We start from the raw sequence: 17,958 nt of genomic DNA, 5'->3' as shown, positions 1-17,958 counted from the left end.
TCTTGTGAGTCTTGTATGTATTTGGTGACAACTTTCGCAGGATTTAACTGCCAGTGCAATATGGCGATATGTAGGAATAGTTTTTTGCCACTGAAAGTCTCGTCTGCTGAAAAAAAAAGGACAGACAGTGGTCCCACACCTGCAGCAGCAGCAGTTCGACAGGTAAATTCAGCGACAGGCGTGCTGCTGCATTATGATTGCTAGGAACAATGCACCCTTTGCTATTCTGGGAAGCATTGCAACATCTCTCGACACTGCACCTGCACATGAGCTATGTGTCTTAGCACCAGCAACGGTGCCTAGGTGAACACCTATTTCGACAAGAATTTCTCGGGTGTCAAGTATGAAAGGGATGCTGCTGCCTCATGCTCATGGGTCCCGAATGGACTGCTGTGCGTCGCAAGGCAGCTGACGGCCGTGTCAGCACATCACGGAGCCCGCCATTGCACCTGGACTGCGGTATTGGATTCGGGTGTCGGGTGGCCAGATGTGTTTTCTATTATCGATCTTTTGTTTAAACTATATTCCATCGATTTCACCAGCCAATAGGATACCGCAAATTAAGAAAAACTTCCCCATACATGTGAAGAATACCGATTTAATTAATGTGGATAAATTTTTTATATCAATGTGGTGTTTGCATTACAATAGTTAAGGGGAGGGTGTGTGTGTGTATGAGTGGGTGACATGGAGCAGAACAGCAGGTTAAGTGCAGAACACTAAGTTAATTTGTGTAATTTTTATGTAAGACACAGTACAATAGTTTAAGCGGGTGGGTGACGAAGAAGAATGCTCAGAAATGGAGTTCAAAAGGATGTGAAATTCGAAAAGTATACCAGAAAATGGTGGAAGGACATTACTAATTACTTAATTTGGCGTGAAAGGCGGTACAATAATTTGAGGAAATGGTGGTGACATGGAAAACCACTTAACAGAACGGTAGGTTAAGTACCTGTCAATCAAAGGAGAATAATATGTTAAGTGCATGTCAATCAAAGGAGTTTGGCCCCTGAGTGCATACCTGCCCCTGATGTAGGCAACCCGTGCCAACAAAATGAGCTACAAACTGCTTTGCCCCACTACTAATACGCACTGCATGGTTTAATTTAGTGACGAAGCCCACTTTAATTTGGATGGGTTCGTCAATGAGGAGAACTGGCGCATTTGGGAAACTTAGAATACACATTTCACAATCGAGAAATCTCTCGATCCTCAACCAGTATGATGTGCAATGTCCAGTCATGGAATAATTGGTCCGATATTCCTTTGTGCAACGGTGACTACCGAACGAATGGTGCGTGAAGCATTTGGGAGATGATTTTATCCCCATTATCGAAAGTGACTGTGATTTAGATAATATGTGGTTCATGCAAGATGGAGCTGAACCCCACAGAAGCAGGAGAGTGATGTCCCGGAAGAGCACTTTTGTGACAGCATTCTGGGTCTGAGGTCCCCAGAAGATTCTGGAATGGGCCTCGACTGGCCGTCAGGTTCTCCGGATCTGAACAGATACGACTCCTTCTGTGGGGCTATATTAGAGACAAGGTGTACAGCAATATCCCCAAAAGCACTGCTGAGCTGGAAACAGTGATTCAGGAGGTCATTGCCACCACTGATGTTCTGACACGTCAATGGGTCATGGAGAATTTCGCTTTCCGTCTGCGCCACATGATCGCGAAAGGTGGCAGGGGTATTGGATAGTTCATAACCTAAATCGGAATATCTGTAGTGACGTTTCATGTTGAATAAAGTGTGTGCATGGTTTTTTTTCATAGTTCCGTATTTGTCACCCTGTAAGTACATTATTTTGGACGGAACCCTCAGAGCACCAGTGGCAATCGTACTTGCCTGTCCTTTCTACCGAATAGATTCTTCGTTCGAGGAAGGCTGCAACGCAGGCGGTGTGGGCCAGGTTCCTCCCGCACTGGCCCTGCTACACCCCGTCTGGCGGCTTAGCCGCCGCCCCGCACGCGTACCCGCAGAACTGCAGCCTAGCGCGGTGAGACTGCCGCCCGTCTCTGTGCCGTCAGACCTGAGTTCCGTCTCCTAATTCGCGGACCCACAGTATCGGACGTTGCGGGGATGGCTCCCGGCTGCGCGGTGTTCCGGGGTCGGAATATCGAGCCGGCGCTGTCCGGTGGCGGTGGCTGCGGCCGCGGCTTACGTAAGGGCCGGCGTGTCGGGCGCGAGCCGCGCTCACCATCAGTCCGTGAATGAGCGGACCGCGAGCAGCTGATAGCCCGGCGAGCGGCGGTGGGGGGCGCGCCGCGGCAGCGCCAGCCGCCGCCAGCACTCAGTCTGGCGACCGACGCAGCGCGCCGCGACGGCCACTACAGTTTCTCCAGCAGGTGAGTCCAGCCGCCGGCGCCCGTCCCGGGTCGTATACTGGATGCTGGCAGCTGCTTCTTTCCCTAAATCGCCAATGTTAGAAACAAGCTGTGGAGTCGTGCGTAGCTGCGAAACCGAATATTCTGGGCGCCCAACTCTCACACTTGTCTCAACCAGCGAATCAGGTAGACTATTTTTCCCCTGTCGATCCATTAACTGCAGTGAAACGTACGAACAAGTGATATTTTAGAACAGTGTTATCGGTGTGTACCTGACGAAGGGCGGTAAGCAAACCATACTACTCTAGACAACTGTCTGGAATCATCCTTTCTTCGCGAGCGTGTGTGTGTGTGTGTGTGTGTGTGTGTGTGTGTGTGTGTGTGTGCGTGCATCATTTCTTCGACAGTGCATGTGTGTGTGTGTCGAGTTTTAGTGTATTTGAGTCTTTATGAAGGTGGCAGAGAGAAGAAAGAGAGCGAATCCTGTAACCAGCAACAATCGTTTCTGCTGAGTCATCCACACATTGGATACTATGATTTTCTTCTTTTCATCTCACCGCCTCAGAGACTTCCCTTAAGCATCGGAGAACTGCCTCCAACTACCAAGAGTATAAAAAAACTGTGGTCTTGTATGTAGTTGCGAATTCAACTAGTCAGGATGCCGATCTTTTGCGCATACATAAACAACGTCACCTCTGCCCACGAATCACTTGCATAGTTTTCTCTGATTCGATCTGTTAAGTGGAAAGAAACATACGTGCAAGTGATACCCTAAAACAGTCTTACTAGCGTCTGTGTGACTGAGGGGTAGCAAACAAACCATGACCGTTTGTAAACACCCAGACTTCGCCTCTGTGTGTGTGTGTGTGTGTGTGTGTGTGTATGTGTGTGTGTGTATATATATACATGTATGTATTCTTCTTATTATCGTGTATGTATGTATATACTCTTCTTATTACCTCACTACCCCCAAAGACACCGAGCGAGGTGGCGCAGTGGTTAGCACACTGGACTCGCATTCGGGAGGACGACGGTTCAATCCCACGTCCGGCCATCCTGATTTAGGTTTTCCGTGATTTCTCTAAATCACTCCAGGCAAATGCCGGGATGGTTCCTTTGAAAGGGCACGGTCGACTTCCTTCCCCGTCCTTCCCTAATCCGATGAGACCGATGACCTCGCTGTTCGGTCTCTTCCCCCAAACAATCCAATCCAATCCCAAAGACAGCTTCATGCGGTTGACAAACCGCCACCAACCCTGCAAAGGGGCAAACATCCGTGCAGTTCTCTAACACTGTAAATCCAAATACGCCTATCTTTCGCATGTATTATACATAACAACGTCACCTCAAGCAACGAAACAGGTGGACCATTTTCTCTGCATTCATCCATTAACTAGAATGAAACATACAACCAAATGATCTTTTAGAACAGTATTATTCGTACTTGTCTAACGGAAACGTAGTAAAAAAACCGTACAAATATTTAATAAATCTTCTAAATTATCCTTTGTTTGCGAGGAAAAAGATGTCCACCATCCACTGGCAAGGAATCTTCAGCCGTCCAACTGGAAAGTCTTTCTAGTTCCTACTGGTACCTCTCACTTGTATTTTCAGAACTTTGTAACAATCATGAGCTGCAAAAGCGTAGCCGGCCGCGGTGGCCGAGCGTTTCTAGGCGCTACAGTCCGGAACCGCGCGACCGCTACGGTCGCAGGTTCGAATCCTGCCTCGGGCATTGATGTTTGTGATGTCCTTAGGTTAGTTAGGCTGAAGTAGTTCTAAGTTCTAGGGGATTGATGACCTCAGAAGTTAAGTCCCATAGTGCTCAGAGCCATTTGAACCATTTTTTGCAAAAGCGTAGGAAACAAACAAAACACATGCTAGAAGCCTGTCTGTAACCCACCATTTTTTTCAAGAGACAGAAACAAATAATTTTTTTAACTCTTGACAGCGATACCTAGAAGAAAACACCGCGGGATTGGCAGTTTTCAAGTTTGTCTCCCGGAGAACTGTCTCCATTCTCGTAGACAAACCGTGACTCCGTGGAAGGGCGTTTATATGTACGTATTATCTGTATTATGGGTGTAAAGGCGCGCGCGTGTGTGTGTGTGTATGTGAGTGTGTGTGTGTGTGTGTGTGTGTGTGTGTGTGTGTGTGTGTGTATGTCTCATTGAGCCGTCTGTATACTCGACGCATTGCACCATTTGAATAAGCCAAAATCGTAAATCGTAAAATCATAGTATACGCCTTAAGTTAGCTAGTGTCCGATTACTGTGTTATTTTTCCCACCGAAGACGTACAGTTGTGAGCAACAGCCTCCTGCAAAGTACTCGATTCCAAGTGTACAGTGAGTGGAGTTCGCTTCGAAATGTTCGCACAGAAACTAGTTGAGATGGACCTGTGTTCACTGATATTAGTAGTTCCTGTCTCGTTTGAAACTGATTGTATCTGAAAATGATAGACACTCTTTGCCATTTCCGGTGCGTCAGAACGTCTTCACGATCCCTGTTCACGGGCTAGACGGCTCCGAGTGGCGCATCATTTTCTGTAGACACACTGGACAGCCCGCGTCGTTGCAACAGCGAGTTGGCCAACTTCACTCACGGTGTGGTCGTGGGCGCCTCCAGGTGCGGCATCTTCCATTGTATCGCGCTTCTTCGTCGAACCTTCTTATTGCACTGATTCCACGCTGCTAACCCGTGCATACATAACACCGCACTACTGACAGTTAACGGTGGAGAGTAACATGAGCCCCTGCCACCGGGTCGTCTACAGCGCTACAAAAAGATCGTTACTACATTTATTTCGATTTGTAAATGGACAGTGCACTCAATTAACAAAGGCTGACTTGCGGATTTTAGGTGTTGCGTAATGTTCTTGCGTATGTCTTGCACCTGAGTTAATTTAGAGGAGCATGCTTCAGGCGAAGTTCCACTAGTGGCGCTTGTTGGCTCAGTGAGAGTCAGATTAGGAATCCAAACGTTCAGCTGTCGGTCATTCCCAGGAGATTTCCTGTCATGTATTGCTTCTGTAGCAATCGAGTCTTCGTGTGAAAAATTGTGACCCGTTCCGCGCTCCGTTCCTTACGATCTAGCACAGGAGACCATTCGGCAATGCCGTTGTAGATGTCATACTTATCTACGACCGCTGTTGGTTTTCTCTGTTTCTGAGAGTAATATTCTGACTACGGGAACCGGTCGGCGTGCGACTTTTGCTCGTGGCTGCGTCCTTGGTTCACATTGCACTCACGAGAGATGCCGGCTGCACAGACGAGCCCAGTTGACATCGCGAGCCGGTGCAGGCGTCGGGGGGCCGCACTGCGGCCTGCACTTCACTTCTCCGTTTACAAGTGGCGCTCTTTACACTCTACCTGTATGTAGCACTGCTGGGGAACGAACCCGCGATGATTTTTTTTATGTTGTTACAAGTATGGGAGTGATAAACACGAGCGCGGTGGTATTATATCTGAACTCGCGGAATTCTCCGTCTTTCACTCAAACGTCCTTGAGAGACGCGATTCTGCTGACGGTCCAGTTCCTTATCAGAGTGACGCACGAGATGTATCTCCGGCACAAATAAATGTCCCTCGGCTGCTGCCAAAGTGTGTTAGCAGTGCTGATGGCGTTTCCCCTCGATAAGAAATACGTTGTGTGTTCTGCACGCGTCACTTCGTCTTTGTCCCTATCCTATCTTCGTTCCTGGCCTCCCGGCAGCTATTCAGCAGTGGACACGTTATCGAGTTCAGTAGTGCGCTGCGTCTCGAATCCGGCAATGTATTCTCGAAGTCAGGTAAATGTACGTAGACTCTACTGAAGTGGAGGCAGCTTTCAAATGTTCAAAAATGTTCAAATATGTGTGAAATCTTACGGGACTTAACTGCCATGGTCATCAGTCCCTAAGCTTACACACTATTTAACCTAAATTATCCTAAGGACAAACACACACACCCATGCCCGAGGGAGGACTCGAACCTCCGCCGGGACCAGACGCACAGTCCATGACTGCAGCGCCTTAGACCGCTCGGCTAATCCCGCGCGAGGCAGCTTTCAGAATGGTTTTAAAGTCTTACAAAATTCTTTCCTACACATACCGCTTTTGTCAGCTAGCGGTTTCTGTATCAGTGGATGCAAGCACTCCAGTCGTTAGGGGTACGACGGGACAATACCTATGCGTGCCCTCATCCCATTTTTTGCTCACGGCCTTTGTATAGGTTGTATAGGATGGAGCCAGTTCCACGTTAGTTTTTTAATACCTGTTCTCCAGCTACAGCCAACAGTCTTTTTGGAGAACAATGACGCGCATCGTCCAGAGAATGCACCTTAAATGCCGTTAACATATCCTACAACACTATCCTGCCTGTAAGACACTAATGTTACCCTCTTAGAGGATTTCGAAGATTTGACCTCGCGTGTGTCTAATGGACAAAGGTATCGGACTATAATTTTGAATTAGGTGAAATTAACAGAAAAACCAAATGGACTTTAACCTTGGGAGTCAATGAAAGTAGTAAAAACATAAATGAATAAAAAAATCAACAGTAGCCAGCCCAATTAGGAACATTAATTTGTAAATATATGTTTAAGAAAACTGAATATTGTTTGATGAAGTTACTTTCGTTGAGATTTCTCCTTGAATAGCAAACAAGATACAAACTGACACAGTCTACTTCGAACTGTGTGTAGCAGCAGTTACCAATAGCGCACACATTAGAAAATTATAGGGAGTAGATTTGCACCAAGCTCATACTAATGACAACTACACTCAAAGGCATTACTTAATCAGATGCTGAAATGTTACTGCATGAAGTGCAGAACTAAATTTGTACATGAGGGCCTTTTGACTTAACTGACATGATAAATAAATAAAGATAAATAATATCACAAATACAATGTTTAAGCTTCTCTACAAATATCCGTTTTCCTTGGCAACAGTAATAGTTCAGTTGTTTCCTAGGAAGTGGAGAATATGGTGCGGACGCATAAACTAATATAGTTTCACTAGTCAACGCTCTCTGATTATTACAGTAGAAAAGACTAATTCAAAAAGGTAATCATTCACTTCACTTAGAGTAGTTCATAATTTACTTTGTAAGACAATAAAATACAAAACTGGGCTTAATTAACTTCAAAAAAGGAACCATTCATGATAGAAATCAAACCCACACTATTTTTGAAAGTGAGATTAACTTATTTGCCTTTTTATCGCCTGTGAAACAGGTATTCTATATATAATATTTACACAATCTTGCACTGAACTCCTACAAAACTTTATTTTGAAATAAGCTAAGGATACTTTACCAAAAGCCTCTCCACTTTCACTTTGTGGTTTTAACTTTAACTTTTACGCCTTTTATATTAGACAAAAAATCACTTTTAACCACTTGAATGCAATAATTGTTCATTTAAATCAGGATACTCAGTTTTAGTAACACTTAGGTAAGGACCCTGCATAGGTTCATGGTCAGGATAGAAAATATGGTTCCTGACACTGGTTTATAATGATGTGATTATTATTAAAACAAAACACAAATTAACTGTTCCATGCCCATATACATTCCTGAACGTATGAAGTTAGTGAAGCAGAGGCGAAGATTGGTGGCAAGCGGCATGGCGGCTAACTGACTCACGGCTCTTGATGTTCGAATGATCTATAAAATCTCTTCTTGGCGTCGGATTGTCAACATATTAGCCGAGAATACCAAATAATTGCCAGATCCTCATCCAAGGCACATCCTTTGTCAAGCGGCTTCCAGTTGCCTCTCTTGGACCGTGGCAGTGTACCGTGGTACGGTTAAATACATACTGCATACCCTTCACTGCATACCGTTCACACAAAGGAGACGCTCAGTTCCACTGCCAAAACCAGCTTTTACATCGCGCCATTCCACTTCCGTAGCGGGAGGACGTCCCTACAGCTTTTACATGTTACAAATACAAGTGCCCTAAGAATGAACCAGCTTTCAATAAACATTTTCCTTTTTATGAACATACACATGTTATTGTAATTTTTCATTTTAACATATCCTTTCGCTTTTTTCATAATGACATTACCAAGTTTCTTGCCATATCTCAAGGACTTTAAATAACAAAGAATAAAAACTCCATAACTGCAGATACACAGTTACGTAATATAAACCTACTTCTAATGGATATAAATGTTACAGTCTGTTTCACTTACGTATCGGTTGCGCTGAGCTGTTGCTATCCTAGCAGTGCGATTTCTGTTTTACGCCTGCTTGATGCATCGCACTCTCCCTGAGTCCTTCCGAAACATTTAATTTTCCCATTTGCCTTCCTTATCACATTTCAAACCACTTCATATCTTTACCCCCAAATAATAAAACAATGTGATGTGCTTTAGATGTTAAGCACTAACCCTGTAAACAGAAACTATCACGGTAGTTTCCATTGTTCAACATATTACACTGGATTTATCCAGATTTAAAGAGAGCTGATTTAAGAATATCTAGAGGAGACAATATTCAGTTCCTAATATCTAAACTTTTACTATCGGAAACGTCACACTTATTAAAACATTCCGGACAATTTCCTATTGAAACACAATGTTTCATCCCCATCTGTGGAGGTCATCTCCACGGAGGGCTGTAGTTTCTTCGACTGTCCGACAGACAGTTTTACCCGCTATGTGACTAATGTGAAATTCTGTTTCCGTATGCTCTCGCGCAGAGACAAGACGTCTCATGTTTTGAAAACAGGTGGGGACGAAACGTTGGGTGCCGGAGAGGAATTCTTCCGACCACAGAGTAATACCGCAGAGTATTTTAGTAAGTGTGACAATCCGATGTGTTCCGCAATTGTAAAGAATTATTTTTCTCTTCAGACAATGACATTGTTCCGTGCTTCATCTGCGGCGCTTTCTCGTGTTTCATGTAAATCTGTTAAATGCCATTCGCTTAATATTTCGAAACGCTGAGTGAAGGCTGGTTTCCAGGTCAGATGTCCTTGTAAGGCTGGCGAGAAGGCCCGTGTGGTATAGAGCGGCACACACGACACGCGCTACACGTAGCACAGCCGAACCCGCTGTTGGAACACACGGCGCTGGACCCTGTACCCCGTGACGCACGTGGGTTCTGTTCCCTGCACTGATTTCGGGCGAACAGGTAGGATGGTAAAGTATTTCGGACGATGAGCTCATCTTCCGGGGAGCGACAGTCAAATCCCCAGCTTGAATCTAGATTCGCTTTTTGCTTGGTTCTTGCAAACCATTTCAAGTGAATGCGTTTTTACGCTAGACCGCCAGACCTGACGAGAGTGCGATGAGATTACTTGTTCCTTTCTTTTTAGCTACTGATAGCCCAATGAACATACGGACTACCATAAGCTGAAAGAAATGTGAAAACTCGTCAGAGTCACTGATGTCTAGGTATTTTTTCATCACTTTTTCCTATATTTCTTTACCTTTCCTTTTAAAAAATACCATGCGATTCCGCAAGTCTAGCAGGAGAGACATTTTTTCTGCGATCTAATTGTATCCGAACGTAGTCGCCACATATATTGTCCTACCACAAAAGGAGCGATTACTAAGGAGCTGTTTGTAGCGGCGTATTAATACGAGTTTGTTTTCCGCCTTATGCTGTCAAACGTTTCGACAAAATCGATCAGCTCGTTGAGAGTGGGTGAGGGATTCGATACAGAAGTGGTCTTAAGTTTGGCTGGAAAACGTGTCGACTGTCTTACAACGAAGACGATTAGACCGATGATCCGAATTTGTATGCTCGAAAGTTCCTGGTGCGGTAGCCTTCTCAGTAGAAACCATTAATGTCCACACAGGACTGCATTAGTAGCTTCTGCTGCTCAAAACAGAAGCACGAGTTAAGCAAACAGCTTGTCCGTAATCACTATACTTATTCCAACAAATGGTAACTTGCACATACTAAGCAAGCAGTCTTCGGGAAGAAAAAAAACAGCAGGTAACTATTTCGCCCACAGTTACTAGTTCATCTACATCTACATCATACTCCGCAACTCCCCTAACGGTGAGTGGCGGAGGATACTTTCGGTACTAGTTTCAGAATTAATGCTATTTTTCTCGTTCAAATCGTGGCAAGGTAGTATTACGTTTATTATCGTTAGCAATTAATTTAATTATTTTCCTGTACACACCCTAAGGACACGTACAGTAAGATGATTATGCTACACGAAAGCACTACTTAACGGAGCAGCGACTTTGCCACATTGATGTGCTCACGGATTCTGTTCCTACGAACTTTTGTATTTTTTATTTATTCACTGTCCTTGTTTACCGATTGGCTTATTCTTTGTAAACCGCTCACACTTTCAGAATGGCACAATGGCGCTCGAATATTTCTAATTCAGTTTAAGGTGCACGACGGAACTACGTTAAGTGCTGAGCTTTAGGTTTTTTTTTTGTGTGTGTGTGTGTTCATTCTCCTTCATAGTTAGGAGGTCCGATCGAATATCGCAGATACACTGGATCGTAAAATAATTAATGAAATACATCGAAGTTGGACAAAAGGTTACTGTCTCTTATTCAGAAGCGAAGTGGTACCATGTGTTCCTCGTGGGGAGTACCTAGTGCAACTGGAGGGAATACTTATGTCGAAAATGCGACATATTGACGTAGGGCTACATCCATTCAATGGAGCACGTCCAGTGCCACACGAGCATCGGCTATCGAGAATTGCTCGCAATTTTCCAGGAGATCCCCCCCCCCCCCCCCCCACCGCCGTCAGTCAGTGTGATTCAGATGGAGGGGTAGGGACTAACTCGTCATTCGTGTCCAAGTGGGAACGCCGTCAGAGTGTACACTTCAGTCTAGTCTAGTGCGGTGCGGTGCAGTGCAGTGTGCATAGGCAGGGCAGGCAGCATGGGCGAAGGTCGTGCACTCTGCTGTTCCTCCGTGGTGAGTCTCTCAGCACACACACCCGAGCTCTGACTGTGGTCGCTAAACCACGCGCTATGCTGCTATTATGTTTCTGAACGAGGTTATTTTCGCAGTGTGATGTGCTACCAGTGCCAAACATAAGCGTTATTTCTGAGAACGGAGTCTGCGTTTAAGAGTAGACTACTTTTACCACTAAACTACTAGTGCTTTATGGTGTATTCATTCATCTGACACGCAATATTCCTGGGTTTAGTGACCAATAGGAGTCCTCAGTAGAGTCTTTGAAGTGTTAAGACGTATGTGAGTCCTCGTTTCTTTCTTGCAAATGTCAATCGTACATTTTTTTCTTAAAACCTCGTTTATTTCTTGCGTGTGGTGCCTTAGATCACGTTGTTCAGTAGACCAGCATAGGTCTAGTGGAGACAGCGATCCACCAAGGAGAATTATTCTTCATATTGTGACGTACACTGCAGCTGTATCTGTTGTTTTTTATGAGGCTTTGGTGACAGACTGGACTGTAGCAGTCACTCATATATAGGTCAAGTTGGAACGTGATAGTCTTGATATGTGTTGCCAAAATATGTCATGACAATCTTTTTTGTATATATTACGCATTCCAGTTATATTTGTACCCCTCATCAAAACCCATAATTTACCACCGTTGTCTAATATATTTAAGCCTTTGTATACTCGAAAGCTTTAATAACAGGAGCATTTAGGGCTCGAAACACCCTATTCCCGTTGATGTCATGTTTGTTGAATTTTGCTTTGCTAATGTTTTCGTGTTAGTGACGTCTGCCGTTGGTCGTTTCTTAAGGCTCGCATCTCTGCCAAGCTAAGGACGACATCGGCGTATCGATGCAATACAAAGCTGGTACCTAGTGCCATATTGCGTGCTATAGTTTTCGAGTTCTCGTGTAATTTAGTGTGTTCTGCGATGTGTTCTAAAAGTAAACAGAAGCGGTCATTAGAGCTTCGCCATCCCACAACCAAACTGTCACCTCTCACCCTAACCCATATCTCGAGAAACGTTACACACCAGTGTTCCACCACATCGAAATGTTTCTTTACATTAGTTGAGTTCGGGAAATATGTCAACGAATCTGTCATCTAACGACCAAAGTCAGATCCTTCGCTGCGTTGTCAGTGTGTCACCAGAACCTATCTTCCAAACACTAACATAGGCGCAAAATAAATACTGCCATTCTTTTGTTTTCATTCTGTTTGCGTGTGTATGACGCCACAGGATACACCATTAAGTTTCGGAACGAAGCAGACATTCAATATCGGTAGGTTCAGTTGACAGAAATTTGTGACAAGGGAAGTTTATTTTTTCCGGGGAATAGGTTAACCAGGCACCATGAAAGGCCTGTTAAGTAACCAGATACTTGTTAGGCTACTAACAGATGGTTATTCAAAAGCTTTTTGTGACTGTAACTCCTAGGTTTATATATATAATCTTCTGTAACTTCAGATGGTAAAATTTAGTGTAGGTGTCGCGTGTGTCTTCTACATGAGAAAACGCGTTTTCGCTAGACTGTCTTGTTGCGAGCAGATATTCGAATCGATGTATGCCAGGATATTGGCAATGCTTTCTTGGTGATTTTCGTTAGCTGGGCTTTAGGTCGAGGTCTAAGATGCATTTGTTAACAATGTTCCGTCCCCTACTGGTGAAGAAGTCATCAAAAGCTATAAATAGTAGTTCCAAACCCAAAAAATTTCGGTTAGCCGAACTGTTTATACATATCCGCTCAACGACCGCTTTATTACGTAACCACACCGTTACCTAACATCACGGAGTAACGCCCCGGTGTGCGTTATGAAGCTTACAGGGCAGAAGTGCTGGCGTTCTTTGTTTATTTATCACTATGGTCCACAACTTCTCCGGTATCAATCCTTTTTGTTTCCTGTTTAAATTCCTTTTCTGATTTGAATTTCTATGGCGTCTTTGTACATCTTGGCATAGTAGTAACTGCACCTTGATAGTGTCGAAGAAACGAAATTGGTAGTTACCTGGTCCCGGCGCGCGGTCAGCTACTGTAGATTTATCAGTGTAGCGAGACAACTAACTTGTGTCCTTTAAGCAGTGTCAATGCTTTTTTTATTTTTTTTAGTAGTTCCCATGTTGACTTCATCTATTTCTATACCCTGCAAAGCACTGAAGTGAATGCCAGAGAATACTTCCGATTGTAGCATTTATTACGAATTTTACCCGTTCCATTCCCGTGTAGAGCGTGAGAAGAATTAGTGCTCAAATGTGTGTCTGCAAGCACATTGTAATCAATGCGATCTTGTCTCCGCGATCCCTGTGGGTGCGACACGCAGGAAGCTGTTGTCATTCTTTCATTCACTTAAAGTCGGTCCTAGAAACTTCCTAAGCAGACTTTCAGGTGAAAATGAAACTATATTGCAATGTGCGCCAGTTCTTTCCAGCATCTCCGTTACACGCCCCCACGTGTCAAAGAAATCTCCCACGATACTCGTGCTGCTCACTTTGTACAGGTTCAATATCCACAGTTTCTCACATTTGATACGGGCTCAACAGACTTGAACGGTATTCTACATCTACCTCTATACTCCGCAAGCCGCCTGACGGTGTGTGACGGAGGGTACCTTGAGTACCTCTATCGGTTCTCCCTCCTATTCCAGTCTCGTATTGTTCGTTGAAAGAAAGATTGTCGGTATGCCTTTGTGTAGGCTCTAATCTCTCTGATTTTATCCTCACGGTCTCTTCGCGAGATATACGTAGGAGGGAGCAATATACTGCTTCACTCCTCGGTGAAGGTATGTTCTCGAAACTTCAACAAAAGCCCGTACAGAGCTACTGAGCGTCTCTCTTGCAGAGTCTTCCACTGGAGTTTATCTATCATCTCCGTAACGCCTTCGCGATTACTAAATGATCCTGTAACGAAGCGCGCTGCTCTCTGTTGGATCTTCTCTCTATCAACCCTATCTGGTACGGATCCCACACTGGTGAGCAATATTCAAGCAGTGGGCGAACAAGTGTACTGTAACCTACTTCCTTTGTTTTCTGACTGCATTTCCTTAGGATTCTTCGAATGAATCTGTCTCGCATCTGCTTTACCGACAATTTTTTATGGTCATTCCATTTTATATCTCTAATGCCTACTCCCAGATAATTTATGGAATTAACTGCTTGCATTTGCTGACCAGCTCTATTGTAGCTAAATGATAAAGGATCTATCTTTCTATGTATTCGCAGCACATTACACTTGTCTACATTGAGATTCAATTGCCATTCCCTGCACCATGCGTCAATTCGTTGCAGATCCTCCTGCATTTCAGTACAATTTTCCATTGTTACAACCTCTCGGTATACTACAGCATCATCCGCAAAAAGCCTCAGTGAACTTCCGGTGTTATCCACAAGGTCATTTATGTATATTGTGAATAGCAACGGTCCTACGACACTCCCCTGCGTCACACCTGAAATCACTCTTACTTCGGAAGACTTCTGTTCATTGAGAATTCTAGAATGGGTCACACGGGTCATTTGTAAGCAGGTTAATTTCATTCCCCCAGTCTTCCACCTGTTCTACCGACAATTGAGTCTATAGGATCGTTCCATTTCATAGCCGTACAGAAATCAACCGAGGTATTTGTATGAATTGATCTTTCCAACGATGAGTAATATCTTAGTCATAGGATACTATTTTTTTTTTCGTTTTACGAAGTGCATTAGTTTACGTTTCTGTCCTCTTAAATCAAGTTATCCATGTCTTTGTGCCATACTGAAACCTTATCAAGACCTGACGTTTGGCTCAGCTTCTTTCCGCCAATGCTTCACTGTAGATAACTGCGTTGCCTGAGAAAAGTCCGAGGTTACTATCATTATTGTCCGCAACGTGGTAATAAACATGAACAGCCCAGGTTCAACATATTTCCTAGGGGCAAACCTAAAGTTATATCCACATCTGTCAATGACTCTCCATCCAACATAACATGCTGCGTTCTACCTATAGAGAAATCCTCAATCCAGTCACAAATTTCGCTTGATAACACATCCGATTGTACTTTCAATAATAAGCGTAGGTATGGTTGTGGACAAATGTCTTCCTGCAGTCAAGAATCATTACAACTACCACCCTGCTTTGATCGAAAGCTTTCAGTATATCATTTGAGAAAAATGCAACTTGTATTTCACATGATCGATGTTTTCTGAATCCATGCTGACTGGAATGAAGGAAGTTACTCTGTTAGAGATGTCTTATTACATTTGAGTTCAGAATATATTCTGAGCTTCTATAACAAATTAATGTAAAGGGTAGTGGACAGGTTTTGTGGATCACCTGTGGTGCCCCTTTTTTTAGGTGGGTGTGACCTGCGCTTTCTTGTAAACATCGAGCACAGTTATTGTTGGAGGGATGTTCGGTATATTATTCTTAAGAGGTCTAACACAACCGAATATTCCGTGTAGAATCTGGTAGGGACTGAATGAAGCTCTGGAGCGTTGTTCAGATTTAACGATTTGAGCCGTTTCTCGACGCCACTTACTTACACAGCGGCGCGAGAGTCGAATTGGGGCAATCTTCTTGGGTTTTCCTTTGCTAGCGATTACAGAAAAAGAAAGACACGTTCATAGGATTTTGACGACTTGGAAAAAGCGTTCGACAATGTAAAATGGTGCAAGATGTTCGAAATTCTGATGGAAAATAGGGGTGAGCTATATGGAAAGACAGGTAATATAAAACAGCCAAGAGGGAATAATGACAGTGAAAGACTAAGAACGAAGTGCTCGGATTAAAAAGTGTGTAAGACAGCGATGTAGTCTTTCGCCCCAATGTTCATTCTACATATCGAAGGAGCAATGATAGAAATAAAAAAAATTAAGGGTGAAAGGATATCAATAATAAGATTCGCTGATGACACATTGCTATCCTCAGTGAGTGGAGAATAGTTACAGGATGTGCTGAATGTGATGAACGGTCTAAGAGTACAGAATATGGGTTGAGAGAAAATCGAAGAAAGACGAAAGTAATGAGAAGTAGCAGAAATAACAGCGAGTAACGTAACATCCGGATTGATGGTCAGGAAGTAGATGAAGTTAAGGCATTCTGCTACCTAGACAGCAAAATATCCAGTGACGGACGGAGCAAGGAGAACATCAAAAGCAGACTGGCACTGGAAAAAAGGGCATTCCTGGCCAAGATAAGTCTACTAGTACCAAACATAGGCCTTAATTAAAGGAAGAAATTTCTGAGAAGGGGAGGAATATTTTATGGTAGTGAAACATGGACTGTTGAAAAACAGGACAGAAGAGAATAGAAGCATTTGAGATGTGGAGCAACAGACGACTGTTGAAAATTAGGTTGACTGATAAGGAATGTGAGGAGGTTCTGCGCTGAATGAGAGAGGAAAGGTATTTGTGGAAAATACTGACGAAGAGGAGGAGCAGAATAAGACACCAGGTAATAGCTTCCATGGTACTAGAGGGAGCTGTAGAGGGTAAAAACTGTAGAGGAAGACTGAGACTGCTATTCTGAGATGAAGAGGTTGGTACAGGAGAGGAATTCGTGGCTGGCCGCATGAAACTAGTCAGAAGGCTGATGATTAAAAAGAAAAAGCATTTCTGCTTTTTGTACCTTCAGTTAAATTACCTTTCTCGTACGTGTTTGGACAAAACCTTGGTGGTATTAAGAGCCTTTACATACGACCGGTAACGAAACACTTGACTGCGTGTGGAAAAGGTTTTGCAAACCCCTGCAGCGGCAAGATGTATTCAGATATTTGCGCACGTTCCTTGTGGGTTTAATTAACTGTCATAACTGTGTTCTCTTAGCATTCTGCTGATGAGATATGTGGCTGTTTTTACTAACTGGAATAGAACCTTCCCTTTAGCTGGTTCTTTCCCACTAGAAGCTCAGTTCTGTCAGGACGTAGTGCCATATTTATCTCAAGGAAACCATGTCCCTTGAAAGTAATTCTTACACGCCGGAGTCTTTACAGCGTTCGATGTTGTCTCGAGCATTAGGAGATACAACGTCGGCCACATGAACATGCCTTAGGGGCACGGCCTAATACGCACCAAACAGGACTCACCAAGGACATTAAGGACATTGAAGCCTGTGCCGGCAGCGTTTACTTGGCTTCCATACTACTTACAACGTGGGCCGTGGTGGCACACCGATGTGTAACGTATCTCGATGCCAAAGTTGCGCTGAAAGTGACAGATGGGTTCTGAGTTGACACAACCTACGAATGCGATATAAGAGGTGTAAGTGGTGAATTTGATGGAATTTGCGATCATGGAACTCCTTCCTTTTCATATAATAATGGTAGCGTCACGACGACTTATGTCGGATGGCGTTGTCCTTAGATATTTTCCATTTTACTTATTTAGCCCGCTTTATCCGCTGCCAATTGCTATATAGTATTTTGTATGTTTTTCTTAAAAGGTTTCTTGCATATGATTTGTTAAATACTATAGTATCTGGGAGTTTGCTTCAATTACCTAGCGAGGCAGGGATCAGAACCGCATGCAGTTTAGACATCAAATAGATCGGCACACCGTTCTGTGGGAATACGATTATTAGTGAGTTTCCTGTACATACTGGGAGTGTTCACAGTTGATTTTTCTCCCCAGTATCGGGAACGTAACACCCGATCAGCTGTAGCACACAAGCGCATAGAATAGTGGCTTCTGTGATTTAGTGTTGCTATCTTTACATAGGGGTTGATGGCCTGGTATTAGGATTGGCATCCGGCTAGATCAGTAATACATAGACACGCTAAGGTGTTTCATCAG

At 43.9% G+C, this 17,958-nt stretch overlaps 1 protein-coding gene across 4 annotated transcripts in view; it reads left to right on the top strand.

Annotated features, from left to right (window-relative positions):
• The first annotated feature begins 2,286 nt into the window (after positions 1–2,286).
• The window catches only part of LOC126416233 (protein croquemort-like), a 274,990-nt gene continuing 259,318 nt past the window's right edge, over positions 2,287–17,958 (top strand). Inside the window, exons 1-2 of one of the 4 annotated variants that reach the window (XM_050083842.1) lie at positions 2,287–2,348; positions 9,279–9,447. Coding sequence is in view for 1 of the 4 variants with exons in the window: in XM_050083841.1 (XP_049939798.1) it covers positions 11,175–11,210 (36 nt within the window). In the remaining 3 variants the exon portion in view is untranslated. Of the gene's footprint in view, positions 2,349–2,383; positions 2,514–9,278; positions 9,448–11,130; positions 11,211–17,958 lie in introns of those variants that run through there. The other 3 variants (XM_050083843.1, XM_050083844.1, XM_050083841.1) reach the window with 3 other exon arrangements.

Source organism: Schistocerca serialis, chromosome 8 (genome assembly GCF_023864345.2).
Source record: "Schistocerca serialis cubense isolate TAMUIC-IGC-003099 chromosome 8, iqSchSeri2.2, whole genome shotgun sequence".
Lineage (NCBI taxonomy): Eukaryota > Metazoa > Arthropoda > Insecta > Orthoptera > Acrididae > Schistocerca > Schistocerca serialis.
This window is presented reverse-complemented; position numbering and strand designations above follow the sequence as displayed.